The sequence below is a fragment of the Chiloscyllium plagiosum genome, chromosome 9 (assembly GCF_004010195.1).
Source record: "Chiloscyllium plagiosum isolate BGI_BamShark_2017 chromosome 9, ASM401019v2, whole genome shotgun sequence".
Classification (NCBI taxonomy): Eukaryota; Metazoa; Chordata; class Chondrichthyes; order Orectolobiformes; family Hemiscylliidae; genus Chiloscyllium; species Chiloscyllium plagiosum.
This window is the reverse complement of record NC_057718.1, coordinates 74,593,403-74,621,207: the sequence shown is the minus strand read 5'-3', so window position 1 is coordinate 74,621,207 and position 27,805 is coordinate 74,593,403. Positions and strand designations below refer to the sequence as shown.

Genomic DNA, 27,805 nt, shown 5'->3' with positions numbered 1-27,805 from the left:
TATTCAAGAAGGGGAATAGAGATAACCCTGGTAATTATAGACTAGTGAGCCTTACTTCAGTTGTGGATAAAGTATTAGAAAAGGTTATAAGAGATAGGATTTATAATTGTCTAGAAAGGAATAAGTTGATTAGGCACAGTCAACACTTTTATGAAGGATAGATTCTGCCTCACAAACCTTATTTATTTGAGATGGTGACCAAACAGGTGGATGAGAATAAAGCGGTTGATGTGGTGTACATGGATTTCAGTAAGGTGTTTGGTTAGGTTCCTCACGGTAGTCTGTTGCACAAAATATGGTGGCATAGCATGAAGGGTAATTTAGCGGTTTGAATCCAGAATTGGCTAGCTGAAAGAAGACAGAGGGTGCTCGTTGATGGGAAATGTGTTTGTCTTGGAGTTCAGTTAATAGGGGTGCACCGCAAGGATCTGTTTTGGGGTCTTTGTCATTTTTATAACTGTCCTAGATGTGTGCATAGCAGAATGGGTTAGTAAATTTGCAGATGACACTAAGGTCAGTGGAGTTGTGAATAGTGCGGAAGGATAAATATGTAAGATAGCTCGCTGAGCTTGAAGGTTTGTTGTCAGACATTTCGTCACCATACTAGGTAACATCATCAGTGAGAGTCTCCAGTGAAGCTCTTGTGGTATGTCCTGCCTCTCTATTTATAGGTCTTAGTTTCTTAAGGTGGATGATGTCATATCCAGTTCTTTTCTCAAGGGAAGATAGATAGGTTCTAAATCGATGTGTTTATTGATGGAGTTCTGCTTAGAAAGCCATGCCTCTAAGAATTCTCGTGTGTGTCTTTGTTTCACCTGTCCTAGAATGTGTGTGTTGCATGAGGATCTTGCATGGCATCTTGTAAATGACGTTAGTTTTGCTGGTACTATTTAGTGGATCCTTTAGATTAATTAGTCACTGTTTAAGTGTGTTGGTAGATTTGTGGGCTGCCATGATGCCAGTGGGTCTGAGTAGTCTGGAAGTAATTTCTGATATGTCTTTGATATAAGGTAATGTAGCTATAGTTTTTGGTGGCATTGTGTCTGCTTGTTTGGGTTTGTTTCTGAGGAATCGGCAAATTGTGTTTATTGGGTACCCGTTTTTTCCGTATGGATATCCCGTATGGATATTCTTCCTCTGCTTTTTGTAGTTCTTGGGTGCTGCAGTGTGAAATAATGCTCATTGAAATAATGTCTTGATGCAGCTCCATTTGTGGGTGTTGGGGTGATTGCTTCTGAAGTTAAGTATTTGGTCTGTGTTTGTTGTTTTTTGTCGACGCTGGTTTGATGCTCTCCGTTAAATGTACGTTCAACTGTCATGTCTAGAAATGGGAGTCTGTTGTCATTCTCCTCCTCTTTTGTGACTTTTATGCCTGTCAGGATATTGTTGATGGTGTTGTATGTTTCCTCTAATTTGTTCTGTTTTGTGATGGCAAAGGTGTCATCTGCATAGCGAACACAAAGTTTGGGTTGGATAGACGGGAGGCCAGCTTTATCAAGTCTTAGCATTACTGCCTCCACTATGAGCCCTCATATTGGTGATCCCATAGGTGTTCCATTGACTTGTTTGTAGGTTTTGTTATTGAATATGAAGTGGGTGGTGAGGCACAGGACCTTTAGCTTGAGGATGTTGTCTTTGCTGATGAAGTTGGTGCTGTCTGGTGTTTGTGGTCCTGGTTTTCCTAGTAGTGATGCCAGTGTTTCTTTGGCCAAGTTGATGTTACCTGATGTGAACAGAGTTGTAATGTCAAAGGAGACCATTATTTTGTCCTCTTCTATCTGGGTATCTTTGATGGTGTTCAGGAATTTTTGGATGGAGTGAATCTTCATTTAGGTGTTTTAGTTTTTGGTGGAGTTTTTTGGCTCGTCTATAAGTTGGTGTACAAGGGAGGGATTCTAAATTAGTGGTGCTGGAAAAGCACAGCAGTTCAGGCAGCATCCGAGGAGCAGTAAAATCGACGTTTCCGGCAAAAGCCCTTCATCAGGAATACAGGCAGAGTGCCTGAAGGGTGGAGAGATAAATGAGAGGAGGGTGGGGTGGGGAGAAAGTAGCATAGAATACAATAGGTGAGTGGGGGAGGGGATGAAGGTGATAGGTCAGGGAGGAGGGTGCAGTGGATAGGTGGAAAAGAATATAGGCAGGTAGGACAAGTTATGGGGACAGTGCTGAGCTGGAAGTTTGGAACTAGGGTGAGGTGGGGGAAGGGGAAATGAGGAAACTGTTGAAGTCCACATTGATGCCCTGGGGTTGAAGTGTTCCGAGGCGGAAGATGAGGCATTCTTCCTCCAGGCGTCGGGTGGTGAGGGAACGGCGGTGAAGGAGGCCCAGGACCTCCGTGTCCTCAGTTGAGTGGGAGGGGGAGTTGAAATGTTGGGCCACAGGGCGGTCTGGTTGATTGGTACGGGTGTCCCGGAGATGTTCCCTAAAGCGCTCTGCTAGGAGGCGCCCAGTCTCCCCAATGTAGAGGAGACCGCATCGGGAGCAACGGATACAATAAATGATATTGGTGGATGTTTGTACCAGGTAGGGAGACTATGGGTCTGAGGGGAGCCCCAGGTTTGTGTATTTTTGCTAATCCAGAGAAGCGTGGTGTTTTGGATCCATCTGGTTTCATATTTTGGATGTCTGCCCGGTTTAATTCTCATGATTTTTTTTGTGCCTCACACCCACTTCGCATTCAATAACAAAGCCTACAAACAAGTCAATGGAACACCTATGGGATCACCAATATCAGGGCTCATAGCTGAAGCAGTAATGAAGAGAATTGAACAAGCTGCCTTCCCATCTATCCAACCCAAACTTTGGGTCCACTACGTAGATGACACCTTTGTCATCACAAACCAGAACAAATTAGAGGAAACGTACAACACCAACATCAATATCCTGACAGGCATAACATTCACAAAAAAGGAACAGAACGACAACGGACTCCCATTCCTAGTCGTGACAGTTGAATGTACAGTTAATGGAGAGCTTCAAACCAGAGTCTGCAGAAAAACAACACAGACGGATCAAATACTTACCTTCAGAAGGTAATCATCCCAATACCCACAAACCGAGCTGCATCAAGACATTATTTCAACAAGCTACATCACACTACAGTACCCAAGTACTACAAAAAGCAGAGGAGGAATATCTATACAATGTTTTCAAGAAAAACGACTACCCGATAAACACAATTCGCCGATTCCTCAGAAACAAACTCAAACGAGCAGACACAAGCCACCAAAAACTTTAGCCACATTACCTTACATCAAAGACATATCAGAAATTACTTCCAGACTACTCAGACTCCTTGGCATCATGGTAGACCACAAACCTACTAACACACTTAAACGTGACTAATTAACCCAAAGGATCCATTAAATATCACCAGTAAAACTAATGTAATTTACAAGATACCATGCAAGATCTGTAAAAAGAACACTTCATCGGACAAATTAGTAGGAAACTTGCCACCAAGATACATGAACACCAACTGGCCACCAAATGACATGACCCACTATCACCAGTTTCTATACATACAAAGGAGGACACCACTTCGACTGGGACAACACACACATCCTAGGACAGGCGAAACAAAGACACGCACAAGAATTCTTAGAGGCATGGCAATCTAACCAGAACTCCATCAATAAACACATTGATTTAGAACCTATCTACCTTCCCTTGAGAAAAGAACCAGAAATGACATCACCCACCTTCAGAAACCAAGACCTATAAATAGAGAGGTGGGACAAACCACTAGCGCTTCACCAGACACTCTCACTGATGATGTTACCTAGTATGGTGATAAAATGTCTGAAAGCAAACCTTCAAGCTCAGCTTACATACTGATCAACCTGAGCAACAAATCTTCTCAAAAATCGCTAGTGCTGAAGGATGTTGCAGGTTACAGAGGAATATAGATAAGCTGCAGAGCTGGGCTGAGAGATGACAAATGGAGTTTAATGCAGAAAAGTGTGAGGTGGTTCACTTTGGAAGGCATAACAGGAATGCAGAGTACTGGGCTAATGATAAGATTCTTGGTAGTGTAGATGAGCAGACAGTTCTCAATGTTCATGTACATAGATCCCTGAAAGTTGCCACCCAGGTTGATAGGGTTTAAAAATGTATTGCTGGAAAAGCGCTGCAGGTCAGGCAGCATCAAAGGAATAGGAGAATCGACGTTTCGGGCATAAGCCCTTCTTCAGGTTAATAGGGTTGTTAAGAGGCATATGGTGTGTTAGCTTTTATTGATAGAGAGATTGAGTTTCAGAGCCATGAGGTCATGCTGCAGCTGTGCAAAACTCTAATATGGCCACACTTGGAATATTGTGTGCAGTTCTGGTCACTACACTATAGGAAGGATGTGGAAGCTTTGGAAACAGCTCAGAGGACATTTACTAGGATGTTGCCTGGTATGGAGGGAAGGTCTTATGAGGAAAGGCCGAGGGACTTGAGGCTGTTTTTGTTAGAGAGAAGAAGGTTAAGACGTGACTTCATTGAGACATATAAGGTAATCAGAGAATTAGGTAGGGTGGACATCAGACCCTTTTTCCTCAGATGGTGATGACTAGCACAAGGGGACATAGCTATAAATTGAGGGGCAATAGATATAAAACAGATGTCAGAGGTAGTGTCTTTACTCAGAGAGTAGTAAGAGCATGGAATGCACTGCCTGCAACAGTAGTAGACTCGCCAACTTTAAGGTAATTTAAATAGTCATTGGATAAGCATATGGATGCAAATGGAATAGTGTAGGATAGATAGGCTTCAGATTGATTCCACACATCGGCACAGCATCAAGGGCCGAAGGGCCTGTACTGCACTGTAATGTTTTATGTTTTATGCTTACCTTGAAAGAGACTTCCCCCAAACTTAACGCACAGAGCACACAAGGTCAGCATTTTTTTTTTACACTATCTGCTTTTACAGTTGCAAGGGATTCATTCAAAGAGGTCAGATATAGGAGACCCACAGATCTTCAGGCTGAAGATGGCTTGAAACCTTACACTAAAGAAATGGCATCCCTTCCACCACCAGTGGAGATGTAGTGCCAACAGTGAACAATACATTCCACCCTGGAGGGATTGGCTTTTTAATTACATTTATTTCTTCTGTCCATAACTACATGCATCACAAGGAAGGTCTGTATCTCAATTTGTTAGGATATTTCACAGCAAGAAGTAGTAAGACATTGATGAAAGTTCAGAAGAATGCACTCAGAGGAGATAAAATTAATAAAAAGTAGCAACATTTTAAATTATTGTTGTTTGGATTGAAGAGAGAAATAATTGAAGATCTGGAATAAAAACAGAAAATACTGAAAATACAATTGTAGAATCTTGCAAAGGTATTTGTGCAAAGACAGTTTTTGTCAAGGAGCCTTTTTAAACTGGAGTCATTGGTTTAAAGTAAAAGGGGATTAATTTTAAAGGAGATGTGAGAAACAAGTTTCTTTTACAGTGTGGTAAGTGCCTGTAATGCACTGCTACAATACAACGTTTAAGAGGCGAAACGTGTGGCGCTGAAAAAGTACAGCAGGTCAGGCAGCATCTGAGGAACAGGAGTATGGACGTTTCGGGCATAAGCCCTTCATCAGGAATGCCTGACCTGCTGTACTTTTCCAGCGCCACATTTTTCGACTCTGATCTCCAGCATCTACAGTCCTCACTTTCTCCGAACGTTTAAGAGGCATCTTGATAGACATATGAATAAGCAGGGAATGTGTACCGCATAGAGGCATTTTAGTTTAGGAAGGCATTATGTGTTAGTGAAGTCTTGCTGGACCAAAGGGGCCTGCTTCTGTGTTGTACTGTTCTTTCTCTTTGTTCATTGCATACAGAGACTTTATGGCACAGAAGGGGTACCCTGGTAGACAATATAAAGGAGCAAATGTTTTGCCTTTGCTGTGAGGATATCTCTGAATGGAGGTCTCCTTGCAGCTTGAGTGGTGCTGCCAAGGCTGCAAAGTTCCCAACCCTTTAATTTGGCTAGCTTGTACTACTTAATTGTGGAATCAAGCCCTCAAATGTGGGTTTGATTCAAATCCCGCAGAAATTACACTAAATCTCATTCACATTGCTTACCAAAGCTGGTTTCCGTTCTGGGGACATCTCAGTTTTTAAACTTTTATCTTTGATTCACTCCATGACCTCGCCTTTCTGTGTCTATGCAACCTCCTCCATTGCTAAGAAAATTCAAAATCTTTATGCTCCTCTAAATCTAGCCTCTGTCTCATACAGATTTGCCTTTAGGTGCCTATTCCATGAATTCTGGAAAACCCCTGTAGGTGACTCCACCTCTTTCCTCTTTTAAAATATTGCTTAGATACTAAGGTCTGAATATTTTGGCTTAACTGGATGTCCTGCCACTGGGAACAACATAGTCTTCCATATTGTTCCTTGATATTTCAAGTGTTGTGTCACTGGGTTTCACATACATCATGTCTGTCACTGCCTATCAGATTGCTTTATCACTGCAATAAAACATGTTTACAGCTTAAGTCATTAGTATATTTTTCTAATTTTAGTTTTATTTAAAATTGAGTTAATTTACACTACCTGTGCTCATTGCTATAAACTCCAAGATATTAGTGTGAGAAAAATAATCTAGAAAATGAAATCATGTTGCATAGAGGAGTTATTGGATGTATTAAGATGGATAAATCTCCTGGTCTTGACCAGATATATCCAATAACCCTGCAAGACGCTAGAGAAAAACTTCCAGGGGCCCTGGCTGATGTATTTGCATCATCATTAGCCACTGGTGAGGTCCCAGAAGTCCTGAGGGTCAGAAGTGTTGTGCCCTAATTCAAGAAAGGCTACAGAGAAACATTTGGGACCTATAGACCAGAGTAGTCAGCATGGCTTTGTGAGTGGGAGATCATGCTTCACAAATTTGTTAAAATTCTTTGATGAAGTGACCAGGAAGGTTGATGAGGGCAGGGCGGTAGACATAACCTGTGTAAATGTCACTAAGGCCTTTGATAAGGTACCATATCCTTTGATGTGGTAGGCTGCACTGGAAGGTTAGATAACATAGAATCCATGGAGAGCTAGCAAATTGGACACACAGTTGGCTTGATGGTAGGAAGCAGAAGGTAATGGAAGGATGCTTGTCAGACTGGAGCCCTCTGACTAGTAATGTACCTCAGGGGTCGATGCTGAGCCCATGCTATTTGTTATCTATCTCAATGATTTGGATGACATTGTGCAAGGCATGATTAAGTTTGTAGATAACACTAAATAGGCGGTATCATGGACAGTGAGGAAATTGCAATAGGCTCTTGATCAGCTGGGGAAGTGGGCCAAGAAATGGTTAATGGAGTTTAATATAAATAAGTGTGAGGTCTTGCATTTTGAAAAGTCAAATCAAGGTAGGAATTTCATGGTGATTGGTAGGGTCTTAAGGAGTGTAGTGGTACAAAGGGACCTTGGAGTTCAGGTGCACAGTTCTCTGAAAGTTGAGTCACAGGTGGACAGGGCAGTGAAGAACGCTTTTGGTACTCTGGCCTTCATCAATCAGGGCATTGAGTATAGAAGTTGGAAAGTTATGTTTCAGTTGTACAGGTTTTTTTTAGATTAGATTACTTACAGTGTGGAAACAGGCCCTTCGGCCCAACAAGTCCACACCGACCCGCCAAAGCGTAACCCAGCCAGACCCATTCCCCTACATTTATCCCTTCACCTAACACTATGGGCAATTTAGCATGGCCAATTCACCTAACCTGCACATTTTTTGGTCTGTGGGAGGAAACCAGAGGTTGTTGGTGTAGGCCGCACCTGGAGTTTTGTATTTGGGTTTTGATCACCTTGCTGTCAGAAGGATGTTTTTAAACTGGAAAGCGTGCAGAAGAAATTTACAAGGATGTTGCTAGAACTCAACGGTCTGAGTTATATGAAGGGGTTGGACAGGCTAGGACTTTTGTTTTTACAGCATCGGAGACTGAGGGGGAATGTTATTAGATTAGATTACTTAAAGTGTGCAAACAGGCCCTTCGGCCCAACAAGTCTACACCGATCTGTCGAAGCGCAACCCACCCAGACCCATTCCCCTACATTTACCCCTTCACCTAACACTACGGGCAATTTAGCATGGCCAATTCACCTAACATGCACATTTTTGGAATGTGGAAGGAAACCGGAGCACCTGGAGGAAACCCTCGCAGACACAGGGAGAATGTGCAAACTCCACACAGACAGTTGCCTGGGGTGGGAATTGAACCCGGGTCTCTGGCGCTGTGAGGCAGCAGTGCTAACCACTGAGCCACCATGCCGCCCAAGTGTATAAAATCATGAGAGGCATGAATAGACTGAATCCATTCAGTCTTTTCCCCAGGGAAAAATGTTGGGGAAGCAAGGACTAGAGGGCATCAGTTTAAGATTAGAGGGGAAAGAATAAAAGGGAACCTGAGGGGTAATGTTTTCACACAGAGAGTGGTACGCATATGGAATGAGCTGCCAGCAGAAGTGATTGAGGCAGGTACATTAACAACATTTAAAAGGCATTTGGACAAATACATGGATAGGAAAGGTATAGAAGAAATTGGGCCAAGTGCAGGGCAATGAGCTTAGCGTGGAAGGATATTTAATCGACATGAACCAGTTTGGGCTGAAGGACCAGTCTTCATGCTGTTGGACTCTCTGACTCTATTCACTTCATAATATTTAGTATTACTTTTCAAAATAAGATGAACTTAAATAAAGGACATTTCTGAAACAAATGGATCAAATCTTACTATTTGACAAATCTATAGAATTGTAAGGCATTCTACTATGTTCCTTTAATATAAGAAAAGTGTTGAAGTATTGAAGGACCACTTTAAACAGTAAGTTCTACCTTCAGAATTTGCTCAATGGGATACTATTACCAATAATTCACATTCAGATGTAATTTACACAGGATAAAATACCGAATAAATCAGTTGTTTTCACAAGATTTGAGATAATTTATTACTCCCAATCTTCACACGTCGATCTGTTCACATCTGTATATATGTTTTTATGGCAGGTTACTTCTGAATTAATAGAATTATATGCAAAATTTCTCGAAGTTTCACTTTTTTGTGCTTTGGAATATGCTACTCTTCAAGTATCATATATTAATTCACATATAAAAATTGGAAAAAATATTCAGATAGGTCATGTCCAGAAAAAGTAAAAAATCAAAAACACCAGGTTATCATCCAACAGGTTTATATTCAGATAGGTCATGTCCAAAAAAAGTTAAAAATCACACAACACCAGGTTATAGTCCAACAGCTTTATTTGGAAGCACTAGCTTTCAGAGCGCTGTTCCTTGGTACTTGGACTATAACTTGGTGTTATGTAATTTTTAACTTTGTCCAGTCCAGTCCAACACCTGTTCTTCTACATCATGTTCTGAAAATGCCAAGCAAATCAAATCCAGCCAATTATTGCCCCATCAGTTTACTGTTGATTGTCAGCAAATTGATGTGAACCATTGCACTCGGGTTGTGTGGTGCAATTGCTTCCATCACTTTGGTGCAGTCAAGTGACACGTACTCAGCAATAACTATTTAAGTATTGCCCATTTTGGATTAGGTCAGGGAAATACAACCTTGATCTGAAATTGCAGAAGAAAGTTTATTTGAAAAGCTGAGGTGAGAGTGACTGGGAATATCAATGAAATGCTGGCATCAAAATCAATGGCATCAATCCAACATCTGAAGAAATGTGGTGAAATATTGAAGTTAATGGTAATTATAGAAAACATAACTCTCCACTAGAAAAAGGAAGATGGTTCCACTTATTGGAAGTCCATCATTTCATCCCTAGAGTTATTCAGGGTGGCATCCTAGGCTGAACCACCTTCAGATGTTTCATCAATGACCATCCTGCCATCATTAGTTTAGTTGATAATTGCACAGTATTCTGTACATTCACAAACTGTCAAAAACTGAAGCAGTCTGTATCTGTATGCAGTAAGTCCTATGTGTTTCTTTAATATTAAAGCAATGGTGGTTAGTTTGTTTGTGCAGGTGGAACAGTTGGAAATATTATTGTGATTTTGCTAACTTGAGTTAGTAATTGAATGCTTCATAGATACCTGAATGGAAGAAAGGAGGAGTCATAGAATCCCTACAGTGTGGAAGCAGCCCATTCAGCCCAGAGTCTACACCAATCTTCCAAAGAGTATCCCACCCAGAAGCACCCCAACCCGGCATTTCCCATGGCTAATGCACCTAGCTTACACTTCCATAAACACAACTGAGCTGAAACTTTATTGCTGGAACAGCACAGCAGGTCAGGCAGCATCTAGGGAACAGAAGATTCGACGTTTCGGGCACATGCCCTTCTTCATAAACACAACTGGCAATTTAGCATGGCCAAACTACCTAACCTGCACATCTTTGGCCTGGGAGGAAACTGGAACACCAAGGAAAAGCCCATATAAACACAGAAAGAATATGCAAACTGCACACAGGCAGTCACCTGAGGATGGAATCAAGCTTGGGTCCCTGGCACTGTAAGGCAGCAGTGCTAATCACTGAACCACCAAGCTAATCTAGAGTGCATTTCTGTCACAAAGTCGCCTCTCTGAGAGCCTTTATGTCACTTTCAGTGATAACGCAACTGTGCTCTCACAGCCAGAGTTTGTTTCACTAGCTTTCACAACCAGGGCTCAGGGAACAGCTATACAGACCTTGGGCTCCAACATCTGTTCCAGCTCAAAGAAATGAATTACGGGGTAGAATGGATCTCCTTAAACATCAGTCACATCCTCTAGGTTGTCTCACATAAAATAGGTGAAATGATACCTAATTACTCCTAGAGATTCGCAAAACAGCAGCAACATTACCTCTGGAAAGGTCTCATCAGCTATGGTTGAATAGCCTTTTGGTGTATGCTTAATATGTACTGCATGGAGTTGCCAGATAAGTCAAAACAAGTGAACTTCAGTTTGAACACGCCAAATTTCTGCTCCATAGCATACTTTGCAGTCATATAACTATGGTTGTACATTTTGTCTTGTGATGTAGTGGAATTCTAAATTAGTCGCATCAGTTTTACCAGAAGGTAACAAAATTCGGCATCATGGCTCAGCGGTTAGCACTGCTGTCTCATAGCATCAGGGATTAAGGTACCCTTAGGTACTGAGTGACATTTACACATTCTCTCCCTGTGTGTGTGGGTTTCCTCCAGATGCTCCAGTTTCCTCCCACAGTCCAAAGATGTGCAGTTTAGGTGAATTCGCCAGTCTAAATTGCCCATTGTCCAGGGATATCTAAGCTTAGTGGATAAAGCATGGGAAATGCATAGTTACAGGGATAGGATAGAGTAAAGAGGTGTGGATCTAGGTAGATGCTCTTCGGAGGGTCGGTGTGGATTCAATGGGCTGAATGGCCTGCTTCCATGCTGTAGGGATTCTATGATTCTTAGTGGATAGTGAGTGTTTGGCAGTACAGTGGCTGTCACCTTTCCTGGTGTCAAGGGGGGAAGAGGGAAAGAGGCTTCCCACATGATTGAGGTTCACCTGAACACTAAAAAAAGGAGTTTGCTTGCAATGGAGTATGGCTCCAGTGGTGATGAGGAGTAACATCATCTCAAGGAAGGGAAGAACCCGGGCATTGAGATGATAGGGATAAACTATTGCCAAAGATGGATCAAACTCAAGTCACAGGACCACTGTTACAGGAGACTCCAACTTTCCAAGGAGATAGCCACAGAGATCTGTGCCCTGGATGCTGAAGACCACACATCTCACAGAACTGCTCGCAATGCCTTGTTGGTAACTGTCCAAGTCACTGTGGCTTTGAACTTCTTTGTTGCTTTCTTCCAAGGATTAGCTATGGGCCTTGGGCACAGGGTAATTGATGCCCCTTTACAACTGCTGGGCAGTACATTAATTTCCTGGTAGATGTGACCTCAGTGTGTTTAACGGCCATTACCAGATTCCTACAGCTGCAGGGCAACATTGATTGTACCCATGTTGCCATCAAGGCACCCAGGGATCTGCAAGTTAGATTCATCAACAAGAAGGGCTACAATTTCTCTATGTTTGGCTTGTCTGTTATCACAAGAGTTTCCTTTATGTGTACTCTTGCTTTCTGGTAGCTGCTGGAATTTCTTAGTCCTCTGCCAGTTCTGACTGGCAGAATACTTCACACCACCCCCCCAGTGTAACTGGAAGGATTCACGTACAGGAAGTGATGGCTATCCTGTGAGAAACTTCGGTGATGAAATTGAAGCAATCTACTTACTGGGACAACCACTGAGCAACCTGTCTGACTTCTGAAGATGTGATTCCAGTGCTTGGACTGGTAATGTGACAGCCTGCAGTCGACCCCTGGAAGGGTCTCATTTATTGTAGTGGTCTGCTCCACTTCCCATAATATGGCCTACATGTGGACCCTGAAAAGGGTAAGACCCTGGAAGCACACATCTCATTGGAGGCAGAGAAGGAAGAGGAGCTAATAAAGATACAGAACACCAAAGTTCCTATTTGAACCAGGAAGTTTCTGGACCCAGTACAGGGCCTTTGCATTGATATTACTATCATTAAGATCATTTAATTCAGGCTTGTTTCGACTAAACGCCTTTGACCTATGAGGAATGGCATAGTCTGGAGCTCACTCAGAGTTGATAGGAAAGTACTAACACTTCTCTTGAAGATGTAGCCTGAAACACACAAACTCCCACTGTCAATAAAAGACTCCCATCTGTCCAAAGATCTTATTGTCACCATAGATAGACAGATCCTGGCTTTGCTTTTCTACTTCCACTATTTAGAAAAGAAAGCTGACATGTCTGGCTTGATGTATTAATATTTACGTGGTGCTCATAAAGGAAGACAGTGCACAGTTGCAGGAAGTGAACATCTCGTGACTCACAACAGTGCTGTATCCAACACAATGCCTTCTGCATTTGGCCAGTTCAATGTGATGCACCCCTTCTGGCTCTGGAGGAGATAAAGACACTTCAGTCTGTCTGTGGCTGAGATGCACAGGGCACATGTATCTATTATGGAATTGACTGAGGGGGCAGTTGCAGGGGCAGCTGCACCTAAATCATTACAAGGGCAGTCTCAATAATAGGTCCTGCTGCACAGTTGCTCCCTTAGTCAGTTTGGCCAAGGAGGCCAATGATAATGGCCATGAGAGATGGGTCCTTGACTAGCATTTAAGATGATTAGCTGGGAGCAGCAGCTGGGGTACAACTGATGCCTCCTTTAGACATCTCTGCACTGTTGACTATATAATGTGGAAAGCAATCCATGAACAGCAGTGAACATTTCCTACAAGAATTCCAAAGACTGCTGCATATGGAACATTCTGTTAAAGGAGGAATTCATGTTCTGAAAGGTGTAAGCCATAGTGGTCCATGCCTCTGAAAATTCTGCAATATTGGAGCATATCTGTTGTTGTTTCTCCAGATAAGATCTCCTCCCCAGTGAGTTCTGAGGTCCTACTTATATGCCCAGCGGAGACTTCTGTTTCAATTCTCCATTCTGACAAGGACTGCTTACAACTGCATATCAGTGTCATGCTCATCACCAGTGCCACCTTATCTAACTGTGTGCACAGAATCACCAAGGTGACTGTAAGTTAGTTGGTGGAGGATGTTTGTAGCGCTTCCTTTTCTAAACTCACTGATGTTGCTGTGCTCTGTCCAGAGATGCCAAGGATGTTAGTCTGGTTATGTCAATATCTGTGCGATAAGGAGGTATAATAAGAAAGCATGAGAACTAGCTTTAGAGAGCAGTCTCCTTTACAGGATTGAAACTTTCCAATACAAGTCAGTCTCAATTAATTGTTGGCTGCTACACAAATGCCTTACTGGGAAATTCAGCATTAAAACATTTTTGAATATCAAGTTGCTTAACTTACTGCCTTGATACCCATTGAGCATAAGAAACAGGTCTTTCTCTCTTAATCATATCCTTTTATCTCACTCATTACTTAAGTTTTTGCACACAATTTTACATTGAATTAAATATTCTGGCCTACATATCCTGATTTCGACCTGTGGGCCAGTTTGTCCTCCATGGGTATGAAACAGAAGATAGGATCCCAATCAGATGAGGAACAGCCAATCATTATGATTGTCAGGGGATACTATTATGCATGCCTTAAACCACAGGATTGTGATATATTGTTACTGATCAGTTCTTCCTCATGCTGATGCAGCTACATAACCTCCTGAAACAGGCAAAAAAAAGAAACCCCGAATAAGCAAGATATATTCTGGAAAACTCCTTTTCAATCAAATGTTCACACTCTGAGATAACCCAAAAAAATGTAACATCTATTTTGGTTTAGCCATCTTTAAAACATAAGATTCACTCTGTAAAATGTACAAAAATAAATGTTTGATAAGCGTAAACATTGCTTTCATTATTCCTCCTCCTTTCGGTACTTGAGATGTTTTCCCTCACTTTCTCAAAACTGAAGCAGAAAACACAGGAACAAAGTCAAACTTAAAGTGAATACAAAACCAACATACAGCAACAATTAAAACACAAGTCTGCTTAGTCTTCCTTGACACTATTAAACTACAATTTGATGCCAACTCAAGTATATTATCACAAAATAAGTTTGAAACCTTTTGTATGGTATATGACTATAATTAGTCATACAACCTGGGCTTTGTGATAGGGTTGCCAACCTTCCAGAATGTTCCTAGAATTCCCAGAAATTAACATTTCATCTTCAGGTCAATGTTGTGAACAACCTTAGTTGTTAGAATATTAAAATAAGTTAAGATCAGAGTGCTGCTTCCTCCGGCCTCCGGAAACTACTCGGCCACCATTTGCCACGAGGCCAGGACAGTCACCATCCCCACGAATATCCAGCACCACTCTAAGCTTGACTCTGATCTCCAGCATCTACACTTTTGCCGAATATTAAAGTAAGACCAGAAACAAAAATAATTAGAAATGAACCATCAAAGTTTTTAATGATACTTTGAGTCAGTGAAAGCAAACTAGAGAGAATAGTTTCAACACTAACTTACATTGAATAGAAATGAAGGACAGCATTGTTTGCTGAGCTAGGCTATCTGAGCTACAACTATCAAATTGCAATGGCTAAGTTATACAGTTGAGATACGCCTAGGTCATCCTACAGAATCAATATTTGACCAGTCCTTTTAGCAAATGCTGAAGACATCTGATATAGGTCTGAATACTAATTCCAATTTCTTCTGCTGGTGAGCTTCTAACTGTTTGGTTCAGCATTGGCAGAACAAGTGTAGGAAATTCAGGTTAATGTTTATTTCTGGAAAGATTCTGATTTTACCTTTGATGGGACACCTATAAAATAAATTGCATAAGATGTGGAACTAAAATGGAAAACTATACCTTATTAATTCCATTCAAGCTTACTGCCTGTCCTCCATGAAAGCCCAAAGTGTTTGGCACAACCCTGTTGGAATTTATCAGATATTCCTGCAATTGAATTGTAAAGTTGAAAAGAATGTAAGGCTGTGGAATTGTCTGCAAAGTTTTTGTTATCTCTGAATTTATTATTGCTTCTGTTTCTTTTCCTATGGGAGGAAAATGAAAGCAATTTATGCTGTTTGCACACTATGATACTGTCTGCTTTCACAGTTTTCTTTAGAAGTCTTTGAGTGTGCTCTGAGCAGCAAGCCTGTTATATCCTGTCTTGTCCCATTGTCTTATTGATAGTCATTCTTAACAGTTTGATTAGAATGACTCACTGCCTGACTGCTTATCATTGCAGCAGAGTTTACTTACCAGCTCAAAACCTACCATAGATAAAGAAGGTCAGAAAGAAAATGTTAGAGTTTGTTGGACAATGACTATGTATCTGATCTTGCATTCTGACATTAAAAGGGAGATCCCGAGTGGTTAGAATTTAATTATTTTCTGTTATTTCCCCAATAGCTTTGATATGTAGCATTCACAAGTTGAAAATGACAGGTTCTCATTTTACCAAATAATACAGTTCTATCATCTTGCTCGCACCTATTTCAGCAAATGCATTCACAGGAAATTAAATCAACTAGAATGAATACATTGAGTCATGTTCATAATGCATTGCAGTAACAATGAAAAAAAGCAAATATAGAATGAATAGTAATTCAGCCGATTGGTCTCTACATTGAGACTAGTGCAATACTTTGACTCTTATTGCCACCTGCATACATTGGTGTACATGATTCTCTGGTTAATTTTTTTTCTATAATTAAGCAGGTATCGATAACACTTTTTAATGCTGTGTTTCACTGAACAATGGCAACAAATTAAAAGAATGGCAATTTATTAGTCTTCCAGTTCCCCTCAGACTTTTCTGTGGTATTAAAATGTGATTAGTATCTCACAACATTATCCTTCAACAGAATCTCCACCACCTGTGCAAAAGGATAAGCTAACAGTGTGCCTCTTTAATTAATTAGCCTGGAGAATGTGCACTGATGTATAGAGACTAGACATTCAGTTCCTCAGAATCTGAGTTCAGAGGAGGACAGAGCAAAACATAATCTCCACCCAACAACATGCTCATTCTCTAGCTCCAACCTACCTTTGGACTATTTTTATACTGGCAGCATTGGGTGGAGCCAGTGGCAAGTAGAAAATTAGGTTTGTTAAGGGCCTAATACAGACTAATTAAAAAAGGAGGGTTTTGCTTCTGGTCAAACTCCAAGTTTGTGAATTAGTCAGGGTCAGTTTGGATATATGGAGCTAGGTATCTCAGTGAACTTTTCTTCCTGTTGAAGTTCAAGATCAGCTACAGGCTACACTATTGAGGGACTCAAAAACCTTTCAGAGTGATGAGTTGACTGTTGATTATATTTTTTAACTAAATACATAAATAATTTGAAGAAAGGGCACATCCAAATCACAGAGTCATACAGTATGGAAACGGACCTTTTGGTGCGGCTCGTTCCATATATGCACCATCCCCTGTATGAAAAGGTTGCCCCTCAGCTTCTTTAAATCTTTCCTCTCTCACTTTAAACCTAGGCCCGCTAGTTTTGAACTCCTCTAACCTTGGAAAAAGAACTTGTCTATTCACCTTATCTATGCCCCCCGTGATTTAATAAACATTTAAGGTCACCCCTCAGCCTTCAATGCACCAGGGAAAAAAGTCCCAACCCATCTAGTCTGTCCCTATAACTCAAAATCTCCAGTCCAAGAAATATCCTTGTAAATTTTTTTCTGCACCCTTTCTAGTTTAACAACATCCTTCCCATTAGCAGGATGACCAGAATTGTACACAGCGTTCTAAAAGTGGTCGCACAAATGCCTTGTCTAGCCCCACATGATGTCCCAACTCCTAGACTCAGTGCCCTGACTAATTAAGGCAAGTGTACTAAATGCTTTCTTCACCATTCCATCTACCTGCAATGCCATTTTCAAGGAACTGTGAGCCTGCACCCCTAGGTGCTTCTGTTCAATAATACTCCTCAGGGCCGAACCATTAACTGTATAAGTCTTGCCCTGGTTTGCCTCACCAAAATACAACACCTTGCATTTATCTAAAAGTCCATCTGCCACTTCCCAGCCTATTGGTTCATCTGATCAAGGTAGCCTTCAATACTCTTCAATAGCCTTCTTCACTGTCCACTGTATCGCCAATTTTGATGTCATCACAAACTCACTAAACCATACCTCCGATATTCTCATCCAAATTGTTGATATAAATGAGAACAGTGGACCCAGAACTGATCCTTGCAACACACCACCAGTTGTAGGCCTCCATGTTAATAACAACTCTCTACCACCACCCTCTGTCTTCTACCAATGTGCTCTCTCTCCCTGGATCCCCTATGATCTAACCTTACTATCCGTTGTACCAAGCAAGACCTTGTTGAGAAACACTCTCAGCTATCACCCTTTGCTTCCTGCCACTTCACTAATTCTGGATCCAATGAGCCAAATTTCCTTGGATCCATGAGCTTTTACCTTTGCTATCAGTCTCTCATGTAGGATCCTAACAAAGATGTGGAAGAGCCGGTGTTAGACTGGGGTGGATAAAATTAAAAATCACACAACATCAGGTTATAATCTGGTGTTGTGTGATTTTTAACTTGATCTTAAGAAAACCATTGCTGAAGTCTGAGTAGACTACATCAAATTCATTGCCCTCATCTACACATTTTAAAAATTCATTGAACTTAATCTAACATGACTTATATTCAAGCAAGTAGAACAACTGTGAAGTAAATATAGTGAACATACAAACTAGTGAAATACCTACAGAGCACATTATATAGCAGATGCAATCAAGAAAGGTCCCATAGATTTTTTATTATCTCACCCAGATGGTAGTGCACTGTGGTTCACCAAATCTGATTCAAATCTTGCCTCCTTCGCAAGGTTTATAGTTCTTTACTTGCAAAGGCCTAACGTCAGAATTTCCCTAACAATAACTTCTGTTTACCATGGAGACCATTCTGCTATGGCCTGTAGCTAATTAAATCATAGATGATAACATATCGGATTAGAATTAAGTCATTCAGCCCATTGAATCTGCTCTGCCATTCAATCATGGTTAATATGTTTCTCAACCCCATTCTCCTCCCTTCTACCCTTTGATTCAATTACTTATCAAGAACTTATATATTTCTGTCTTAAATACACTCAATGACTTGGCCTCCACAGCCCTCTGCGGCAATGAGTTCTGCAGATTGAGCAATTTCTGCCTGAAGAAATTCCTCCTCATCTTAGTTCTAAAGGGTTGTCCCTTCACGCTGGGGCTGTGCCCTCAGGCCTTGGTCTCCCCTATTAGTGAAAACATCTCCATATCCGCTATTTCAGGCCTCTCACTGTTCTGTAATTATCAAGAAACAGGGCTCCAACTTAGAAGAGTTCAGTCACTATTCACCATGCTCAATCTCTGCTCTGAAGACTGCTCCATATGATGTAGAATCTCCACCCGAGCATCATAAGGTAAACAGCTCAATTAGTTAACTTTGCTCTGTGTTTCTTCAAACCTCTTTTCTGAGTTTCACAAAGCAAAAACTTTGCATAGGCTTGCTTGAGCCCAGGCCTTATCTGCACCAACTGGCTACTGGGATTTCTCCTGAATCCCAGGATTGTGGATTAGTTATGGGAAATGCAGGGTTACAGGAATAGGGTAACTATGAATATGATTCTATAATTCCAACAGTTAAGAACTACAACAGCTCCTACTCCAATGGGCCCCAGCTTGTCAGAGTAAACAGCAGTACTAAACATTATTGACGACTAAAAATGACTCTTGAAGTGCTGTTTGTTGACCGGTGAACTGCTAATCAGTGACTTGCAAACTGTTTTGACTGGCTAATGAAACATTCCAAGAGTATCTTGGCCTTTTTTGGGGCAGAATCAAATGTGACAAGTGATGGAATATCTTGTGCTTATATTAAAATTTCCACAGGTGCCAGATTTCGCAGCACACAGGAATTTTGTACAGGAAATACATGTATCATAAGTAATAAAATTGTCAGGAGGACCACTCACTCGAAACATTAGTTCTGTTTTTCTCACCATAGCCGCCACATTGTCCCATTTCCCTGCCTGTAGTCTTCCCTGTACTCCATTCCCAAAATAATTTCTTGTGGGCAAATGGTGTTAAAATTGAGGCTGCTGGGTATGGAACCAGTTCATAAGACTGGGCATGTACATCAGTCAGTTATAATAATTAACACAAAGAACTGTGGATGCTGGAAACCTGCACCAAAAAGAGGAAATGCTGGAGAAACACATCAGGTCTGGCGGCATCTGTTGAGAGAAAAACAGAGTTAATGTTTCGAGTCTAGTAATCCTTCATCAGAAGTTACAGTAGCTGGGAAAGTGTCTTTATGCTGACGACAGTAGGGGGAGTGGTAAGTGAATAGAGTACATGGAGATGGAGCCAGTGCTACCAGATCTGCTGTTTCTCCAGTACTCCCTGTCTTTATATTTTCAGTAACTAGTTTTCTATTTTTCTGCTTATAACCAGACAGATTTTGATGAATCCTCTTATGAAAATGTCTACTACCTATTTTGGATACTGGAACAACTTTTACAGCACAAGAATTCAGCAGGTTGTGGAGTTCCCGCTATGAATTGCCTAGAGTTGGAGAAACTTCAGCAGAATTTAGACAAGATAGTCCTTCATTTGTCAGATGATTTCCCATTGTTTACAATGTACCTATGGAGACTGGGAGCTCTGCTCAATGTCACTGCACAGCAGAAGAACAGCTAAAACACAGTTGCCTATTTTTAAAGAGCTTCATCTCTTTCAAACAATTAATATGGCTTGTAAGTTCCTCTGCATTCTCTTATTTTCAAATATTTATTATCTTTGTGTTTATAACATTGTTTAAACATACTCAATGCATTGATGTACAAAACAAAATCAGGAGTAGTGTCCTTGTGTTCAAAAGAACAATAAAGAATTTTGTATAATTGTACCACAAATGAATAGTGAGCATTTCTAAATCTGAAATTGCAACTATTCTAGAAAGTTGAGCTGGTAATGTTTTTGAGTGATGTTACCTGCTGATATTAATCATTTTTAAAAAGTCCGAATGAATTTAATAGTTACAGGAAATGATTTTTTTCACAGTATTTCAAAGTAATTTGAACAACTGTGGACAGAAAGTAAATCTTTTACTTGGACCTACTAAATAATGAATACATGCTTAGAAAACCAGGAACACCAGGCAAATATTTATACTAGAACATCCATGGCCATTTTTACTGAGTGGTATTTTAATTAGTGTTATCAGTGAGAAAATGATTATTTGTTTAGTAAGGGGACAATCACTATGTTCAACATTGCAATTTAAGGCGGACAGCAGTTACCACTTTGTGTTAATGCTAAGTTTGCACAATGAATCCTAAAAACAGGGACCAATCTTATGCTGGAAGAACCATAGAATCTTAGAACAGCTGTAGTCCAAAAGGAGACTATTTAACCTATTAGGTTCATGCTCACTCTCTGCAAGAGCACTTTAGCTTTCTGTATTCCACCAGCTATTCTTTGCAACCCTGAAAATTGATTCAAATAAAAACCAAAAGAACTGCAGTTGCTGTAAATCAGAAACAAATCAGAAATTGCTGTAAAAGCTCATTAGGTCTGGCAACATCTGTGAAGAGAGATCAGAGTTAACATTTCAGGTTGAGTGACCTTTCCTTAGAACTCAGTTTTGTCAATTTCTCTCCACAGATGCTGCCAGACCTGCTGAACTCTTACAGTAATTTGGTTTTGTTTCTGAAAATTGATCCCTTCACTTTGTCCATTACGTTTTGAAAGCCATGATTGAGGCAGCAGTGCTAACCACTGTGCCACCATGCCGCCCACTAAATCTGTCTGCACCACCATCTCAGGCATTGCATTTCAGATCCTAACCACTTGCCTCATAAAAGGTTCTCCTCTTGTTATCTTTGATTTTTGCCATTCACTTTACTCCCATATGCTCTTGTTATCAACTCATGAATAGGAACCATTTCTCTCAAGAGACCCTGTTCAGATCCCTTGAGGTTTTTCACAATTGCATCACTCTTTCTCATCCTTTCCTTCTCTAAGGACAACTGCAGCTTTTTCAATCAATGCATGCAACCGAACCCAAGAACCATTCTTAAAAATCACTTGAGGCTGAACCAGTGTTTTATAAAAGGTTCATTATTTTTAGCTTTTGCAGTCAATTTCTCCTATACTTTCTCTATACTTTCACCTATACTCCTATATTTTTAACCACTTTCTCCATCTGCCTCTGCTACCTTCGATGATTTGTATCCACACCCCATAGATCTTTCTATGCTTGCGTTATTTTAGAGCTCTACTCTGTAGTTCATATTGACTCTCCTTGCTTTTCATACCTAAATGAACACTTCGTACTTCTCTGTGTTAAATATGAACTGCCATGTGATCAAGTGTCCCCGGCCTTTCTGTGTCCACTCAAGGTCAAATATTAATCTCATCATCATTTTTTTCCTTTATTTTTTCATGGGATGTGGGCATCGCTGGCAAGGCCATCTTTTTTACTCATGGGATGAGGGCATTGCTGACTAGGCAGCATTTATTGCCCTTTCCTAATTGCCAAAAGGACAATTAAGAGTCAACGACATTACTATAGGTCTGGAGTCACGTGTAGGCCAGACCAGGTAAGGATGGCAGTTTCTTTCTCTAAGGGACAAAAGTGAACCAGATGGGTTTTTCCAACAATCAACAACTCTAGATTCTTAATTCCAGATAATTTTATTGAAGTCAAATTGCACTATCTGCCGTAGCAGGATTCGAACCCAGGTCCCCAGAATGTTATCTGGATCTCTGAATTAACAGTCCAGGATAATATCACTAGACCATTGCCATTGTTTATCTCCAATTGCCCTTGAACTGAATAGCTTGCTCGGCGAAAGTGGGTACTGCAGATGCTGGAGATCAGAGTCGAGATTAGAGTAGTGCTGGAAAAGCAACAGTAGGCCTGGCAGCATCCGAGGAGCACTGAATTCAGGCAAATCGACATTTCAGGCAAAAGCCCTTCACCAGCTAATCCTGATGAAGGGCTTTTGCCCGAAACATCGACTTTCCTGAATACAACGCTCCTCGGATGCTGCCTGCCCTGCTGTGCTTTTCCAGCACCACTCTAACCTTGACTCTGAATAGCTTGTTAGGCCCTTTCAGACAGCAATTAAGAATCAACCACATTTGCTGTGGTTCCGGAGTCATAGGAGGGCCAGACCAGGTAAGACAAGATTAGATTCCCTACAGTGTGGAAACAGGCCCTTCGGCCCAACCAATCCACACCGACCCTCTGAAGAGTAACCCGCCCAGACCCATTTCCCTTTGACTAATGCACCTAACACTATGGGGCAATTTAGCATGGCCAATTCATCTGATCTGCACATCTTTGGAATGTGGGAGGAAACGGAAGCACCCGGAGGAAACCCACACAGACACAGGGAGAATGTGCAAATTCTACACAGACAGTCACCCTAGACAAGATGTTATCTTCCTAGGGGATATTAGTGAACCAGTTGGGCTTTTACAACAAACAGTGAAGATTGTCATAATTGCCACTCCTTATATTCCAGATTTTATTAGGTGAATTCAATTCCACCCAGAGAATTTGAGATGTATCCCAGGCAGTTGAGGAAGGCATTGGAGGAGATACCGGGGTATGGCAGTAATTTTCAAAACCTCCATGCCACAGATGAGGTACTGGAAAACTGGAGGACTGGAGGAAAGTTACACCCAAGAGCTTGCAAGCCAGTCAGTCTAACTTGGGTGGTGGCAAGTTATTAGAAAGAATGCTAAGGGACAAAAGAAATTTGCACTTGGAGCAACAGAAGTCAATAGGGATAGTCAGCGTGGATTTGTTAAGGGTAATCCTGCTTGATAAATTCGATTTAATTTTTTAAGGAGGTGCCCTTATTGGTACAGGGGGGCAGGGATTCACATTTTTAGAACATTGGGATCTTCTCTGGGGCAGAGGTGACCTGTTCAGGAGGGATGGGTGGCACCTGAACTGGAGGGGGACCAAAATCCTAGCCGCCAGGTTTGCTAGTGCAACAAGGGAGGTTTTAAACTAGATTGGCAGGGGATGGGATCCACAGCGGCAGGGTGGCAAGTGCGAGGATGGAGGGAGATACCGTTATCAGAAATAGTAAGTTGAAGAGACAGGTCAGGCTGGAACATGGCAGGGAGAAAGGAAGGCTTGTTGGATTAAATTGCATCTGTTTCAATGCTGACAGGTAAGGCCAATGAACTGAGGGCATGGATAGGTACGTAGTACTGGGATATTATAGCCATTATAGAAACATGACTAAGGGAGGGACAGGAGTGGCAGCTTAATGTGCCAGGGTACAGTTACTTTAGCAAGGCAGAGGTGGTGGAAAGAAGGGAGGGGGAGTTGCATTTTGATTGAGAGTCTCACAGCAGTAATCAGAGATGAAATTACTGAAGGATCATCCAGTGACACTTTGTGGGTACAGCTAAGAAATAAGTCGAGTGTGTGGTGCTAGAAAAGCACAGCATGTCAGGCAGCATCTAAGGAGCAGGAGAATTGACGTTTCAGGTATAAGCCTTTCATCAGGAATGAGGCTTGTGGGGTTGAGAGATAAAGGGTAGGGGGGTGGGGCTGGAGGGAAGGTGGCTGAGAATGTGATAGGTAGCTGAAGGTGCCCCCTCATCTCCGTACAAGGCCCCAAAAGATCTTTCCACGTTCGACAGAAATCCTCACGTTATCTACTGTATCCGTTGCACCCAATGTGATCTCCTGTATATCAGGGTGACAGGATGCCAACTTGGGGATTGTTTCAGAGAACATCTCTGGGACACCCCCATCAACCAACCAATCCCACCGCCCATGAATGAACATTTTAACTCCCCCTCCCACTCCACCAAGGACATGCAGGTTATGGGCCTTCTCCATCGTCAAACGCTTACCACCCGTGCCTAGAGGAAGAACGCCTCATCTTCCGCCTTGGGACCCTGCAACCACATGGGATCAATGTAGATTTCACCAGTTTCCTCATTTCTCCTCCACCCGCCTTATCCCAGTCCCAAGCCTCCATCTCGGCACCGACCCCTTGACCAGTCCAACCTGTCCATCTTCCTTCCTTCCCACCTATCTGCTCCACCGTCCTCTCTGACCTATCACCTTTCCCCCCACCATCTAATTATCATGTTCCCAGCTACATTCCCCCAACCCCATCCCTCCCTCCCATTTATCTCTCAGCCCCCCTTGTCCCACAAGCCTCATTCCTAATGAAGGGCTTATGCCCGAAACATTGATTCTTCTCCTCGGATGCTGCCTGACCTGCTGTGTTTTTCCAGCACCACGTTCTCAACTCAGATCTCCAGCATCTGCAGTCCCAACTTTCTCCCAGCTAAGAAATAAGAAGGGAATGGTGACATTATTGGGGTTGTACTATAGGCCCCAAATAGTCAATAGGAATTTGAGGAACAAATATGCAGAAAGATTGGGGAGACTTGCAGGATCAATAGGATTGTCATACTAAGGGATTTTAATCTTCCTAACATAAACTGGGACTTCCATAGCATTAAAGGTTTAAATGGAGTAAAATTTGTTAATTGTGTTCAGGAAAGTTTCCACCAGCAGTATGTAGAAGGTCCTACTTGGGAAGGGGCAAAACTCAACCTACTCTTGGGAAATAGGGCAGGATTAGTGACTGAGATGACAGTGGGGGAGCAATTTGAGACCAATGACCATAGTTGTATTAATTTTAAAATAATTATGGAGAGTGAAAAACTGGTCCTCAGGTTCAAGTTCTAAATTGGGGCAAGACGAATTTTGATGAAATTAAACAGGAGCTTGCAGGGGTTGATTAGAGTAGTTTGTTTGCAGGCAAAGGGGTCTCTGACAAGTGGGAGGCCTGTAAAAGTGTGATAGCCAGGTGTATATGTTCCAGTGAGAGTGAGGGGCAAGAAATCGGAAACCCTGGAATGACAAGAGATATTGATGTTTGACCAGAAAAAGGAGGCATGACTCAGGTACAGGCAGCTGGGATAAAGGGAATCCCTGGAAGTATTTAGTTACAGGACTTTACTGAGGAAGGAAATGAGGAAGGTGAAAAGGGGCATCAGATAGTCTTGGCTGAGAAGATCAGGGTGAATCCAAAGAGGTAGTTCCTGTACATTAAAGGAAAAAGAATAACTAGAGATAGAATAGGACCTCTCAAAGATCAAAGTGAACATGTGGTTGTGGAACTGCAGAAGATGGGTGAGGTCCTCAAAGAATATTTCTTCTTTGTGTTTACTGTGGAGAAAGACATGAAGACTTGGGAACTTGGGGAAGTTAGTGGTGATATCTTGGAGACAGTCCATATCACAGTAGAAGAGATGTTGGACATATAGGATGAACGAAGATAGATAAATTTCCTGGTCCTAACAAGATTTATTCAAGAACACTGCAAGAGGCTGGAGAAGAGATTGTAGGGGCCCTGGCTGGTATTTTTGCATCATCGTTAGCCACAGGTGAGGTCCTAGAAGACTAGAGCGTAGCGAGTGTTGTGCTCTTATTCAAGAAGGGCTGCAAAGAAAACCTAGGAACTATAGACCAGTAAGCTTGTGGTAGGTAAGTTACTTGAGAAGATTCTGAGGGATACGATATACATGCATTTGGAAAGACATGGTTTGATTAGAAGTAGTTGGCATAGCTTTTGCGTGTGGGAGATCATGCCACACAAATTTGTTAGAGTTCTTTTGATAAACTGACCAGAAAGGTTGATGAGGACAGAGCAGTAGACGTATGGATTTCACTAAGGCCTTTTATAAGGTTTCACATGGTAGGCTACTCTGGAACATTAGATTGTGTGGAATCCAAGGGGAGCTGGCAAATTGGATGCACAATTGGCTTGATGGTAGGAAGCAGAGGGTAATAGTGGAAGGATGCTTGTCGGACTAGAGGCCTTTGACTAGTGGTGTGCAAGAAGTTGTTTCATTAGACCCATAGGACACTGAGGGGGAGATGTTATGGAAGTTTATAAGATCATGAGAGGCATGGATAGGGTGAATGCACTCAGTCTTTTTCCCAGGGCTGGGACTACAGGGCATCAGTTTAAGGCTAGTGGGCAAAGAATAATAGGGAACCTGAGGGGCAACGTTTCTGCACAGAAGGTGGTACACATATGGAATAAGGTGCCAGTGGAAGTGATTGAGTCCAGTACCTTAGTAACATTTAAAAGGCATTTGGACAAACTGACCCTTCACCCTAGCTACCAACCGGATTCATTCCTCCTATTGACCAACTAGGTCTTACCCACCACCTGTCCTCACCTCACACTACCTCACCACTCCGCCCTAACTCACTCCCTCCATAATCCTTCCCCCCCCCCTCAGTTTGCAGCTCCCCCTACCCTCACCTTAATTCCTGAACAAGTGTTATACCCTGAAACATCGACTTCTCCACCTTCTGATGCTGCCTGGCTTGCTGTGTTCTTCCAGCCTTTTGATTGTCTACAGCGGAGATTTAGCAGGATGCTGCCTGGATAGAAGGGTGTGAGCAATGAAGAAAGACAGTATAGGTTGGGATTATTTTTCTTAGAGCTGTGAAAATTGAGAGAGGATCTAATAAAAAAGTCTAAGACTATTAAGGGCATGGATAGGTGAAATTACCATAATCGTAGCAAACCATAGGGCTGCCCTCTCAGTAGAGAGCAGTATAGAATAGCCTTTATTTTCGCATATACTCAATGAATATAGTGTAAAGTTCATACGTCACCAATTACAACGCTGACTTAGACACAAAAGAACGTAGGCATACCTTCCTTAGTTACAAGATCTAGAACAATAGAGAAATAAACTCTCCAGCATTGCAGAAATAAACAATAAAAGCCAAAAAAAAACTGGATGCTGTAAATCAGAAACGAAAACAAAAGGTGCTGTAAAAGCTCAACAGTTCTGGCAGCATCTGTGAGAAGAAATCAGAGTTAATGTTTCGGATCTGGTCACCCTTTCTCAGAACTGATGGTACCCCAGGAAAATGCAGAAGATAGGGTTGAGGGAGGGGACAGACAAAGGGATGGATAACAATCTGGCTACGAGACTGAATAACTGTTAATGGGGACTGTTAGTGACTTTCAATAGGTGGTGTGTAATGTCAGACTATGTGATAATAAGGCCTGGTGTGTAGAGTAAAGACTAGGACATGGGAGAGTTCAGGCCCTAAAATTGTTGAACTTGATATTGAGCTGAAAATGTGTTGCTGGAAAAGCGCAGCAGGTCAGGCAGCATCCAGGGAACAGGAGAATCGACATTTCGGGCATAAGCCCTTCTTCAGGAATGAGGAAAGTTTGTCCAGCAGGCTAAGATAAAAGGTAGGGAGGAGGGACTTGGGGGAGGGGCGTCGGAAATGCGATAGGTGGAAAGAGGTCAAGGTGAGGGTGATAGGTCAGACTGGGG

General features: G+C 41.8%; 1 protein-coding gene across 1 annotated transcript in view; it reads left to right on the top strand.

Annotated features, from left to right (window-relative positions):
* The window catches only part of LOC122553257 (meiosis-specific protein MEI4-like), a 63,678-nt gene extending 43,538 nt beyond the window's left edge, over positions 1 to 20,140 (top strand). The window contains exon 3 of the mRNA XM_043696841.1: positions 19,895 to 20,140. Coding sequence (XP_043552776.1) covers positions 19,895 to 20,140 — 246 coding nt within the window. The remainder of the gene's footprint in view (positions 1 to 19,894) is intronic.
* Positions 20,141 to 27,805: the final 7,665 nt, after the last annotated feature.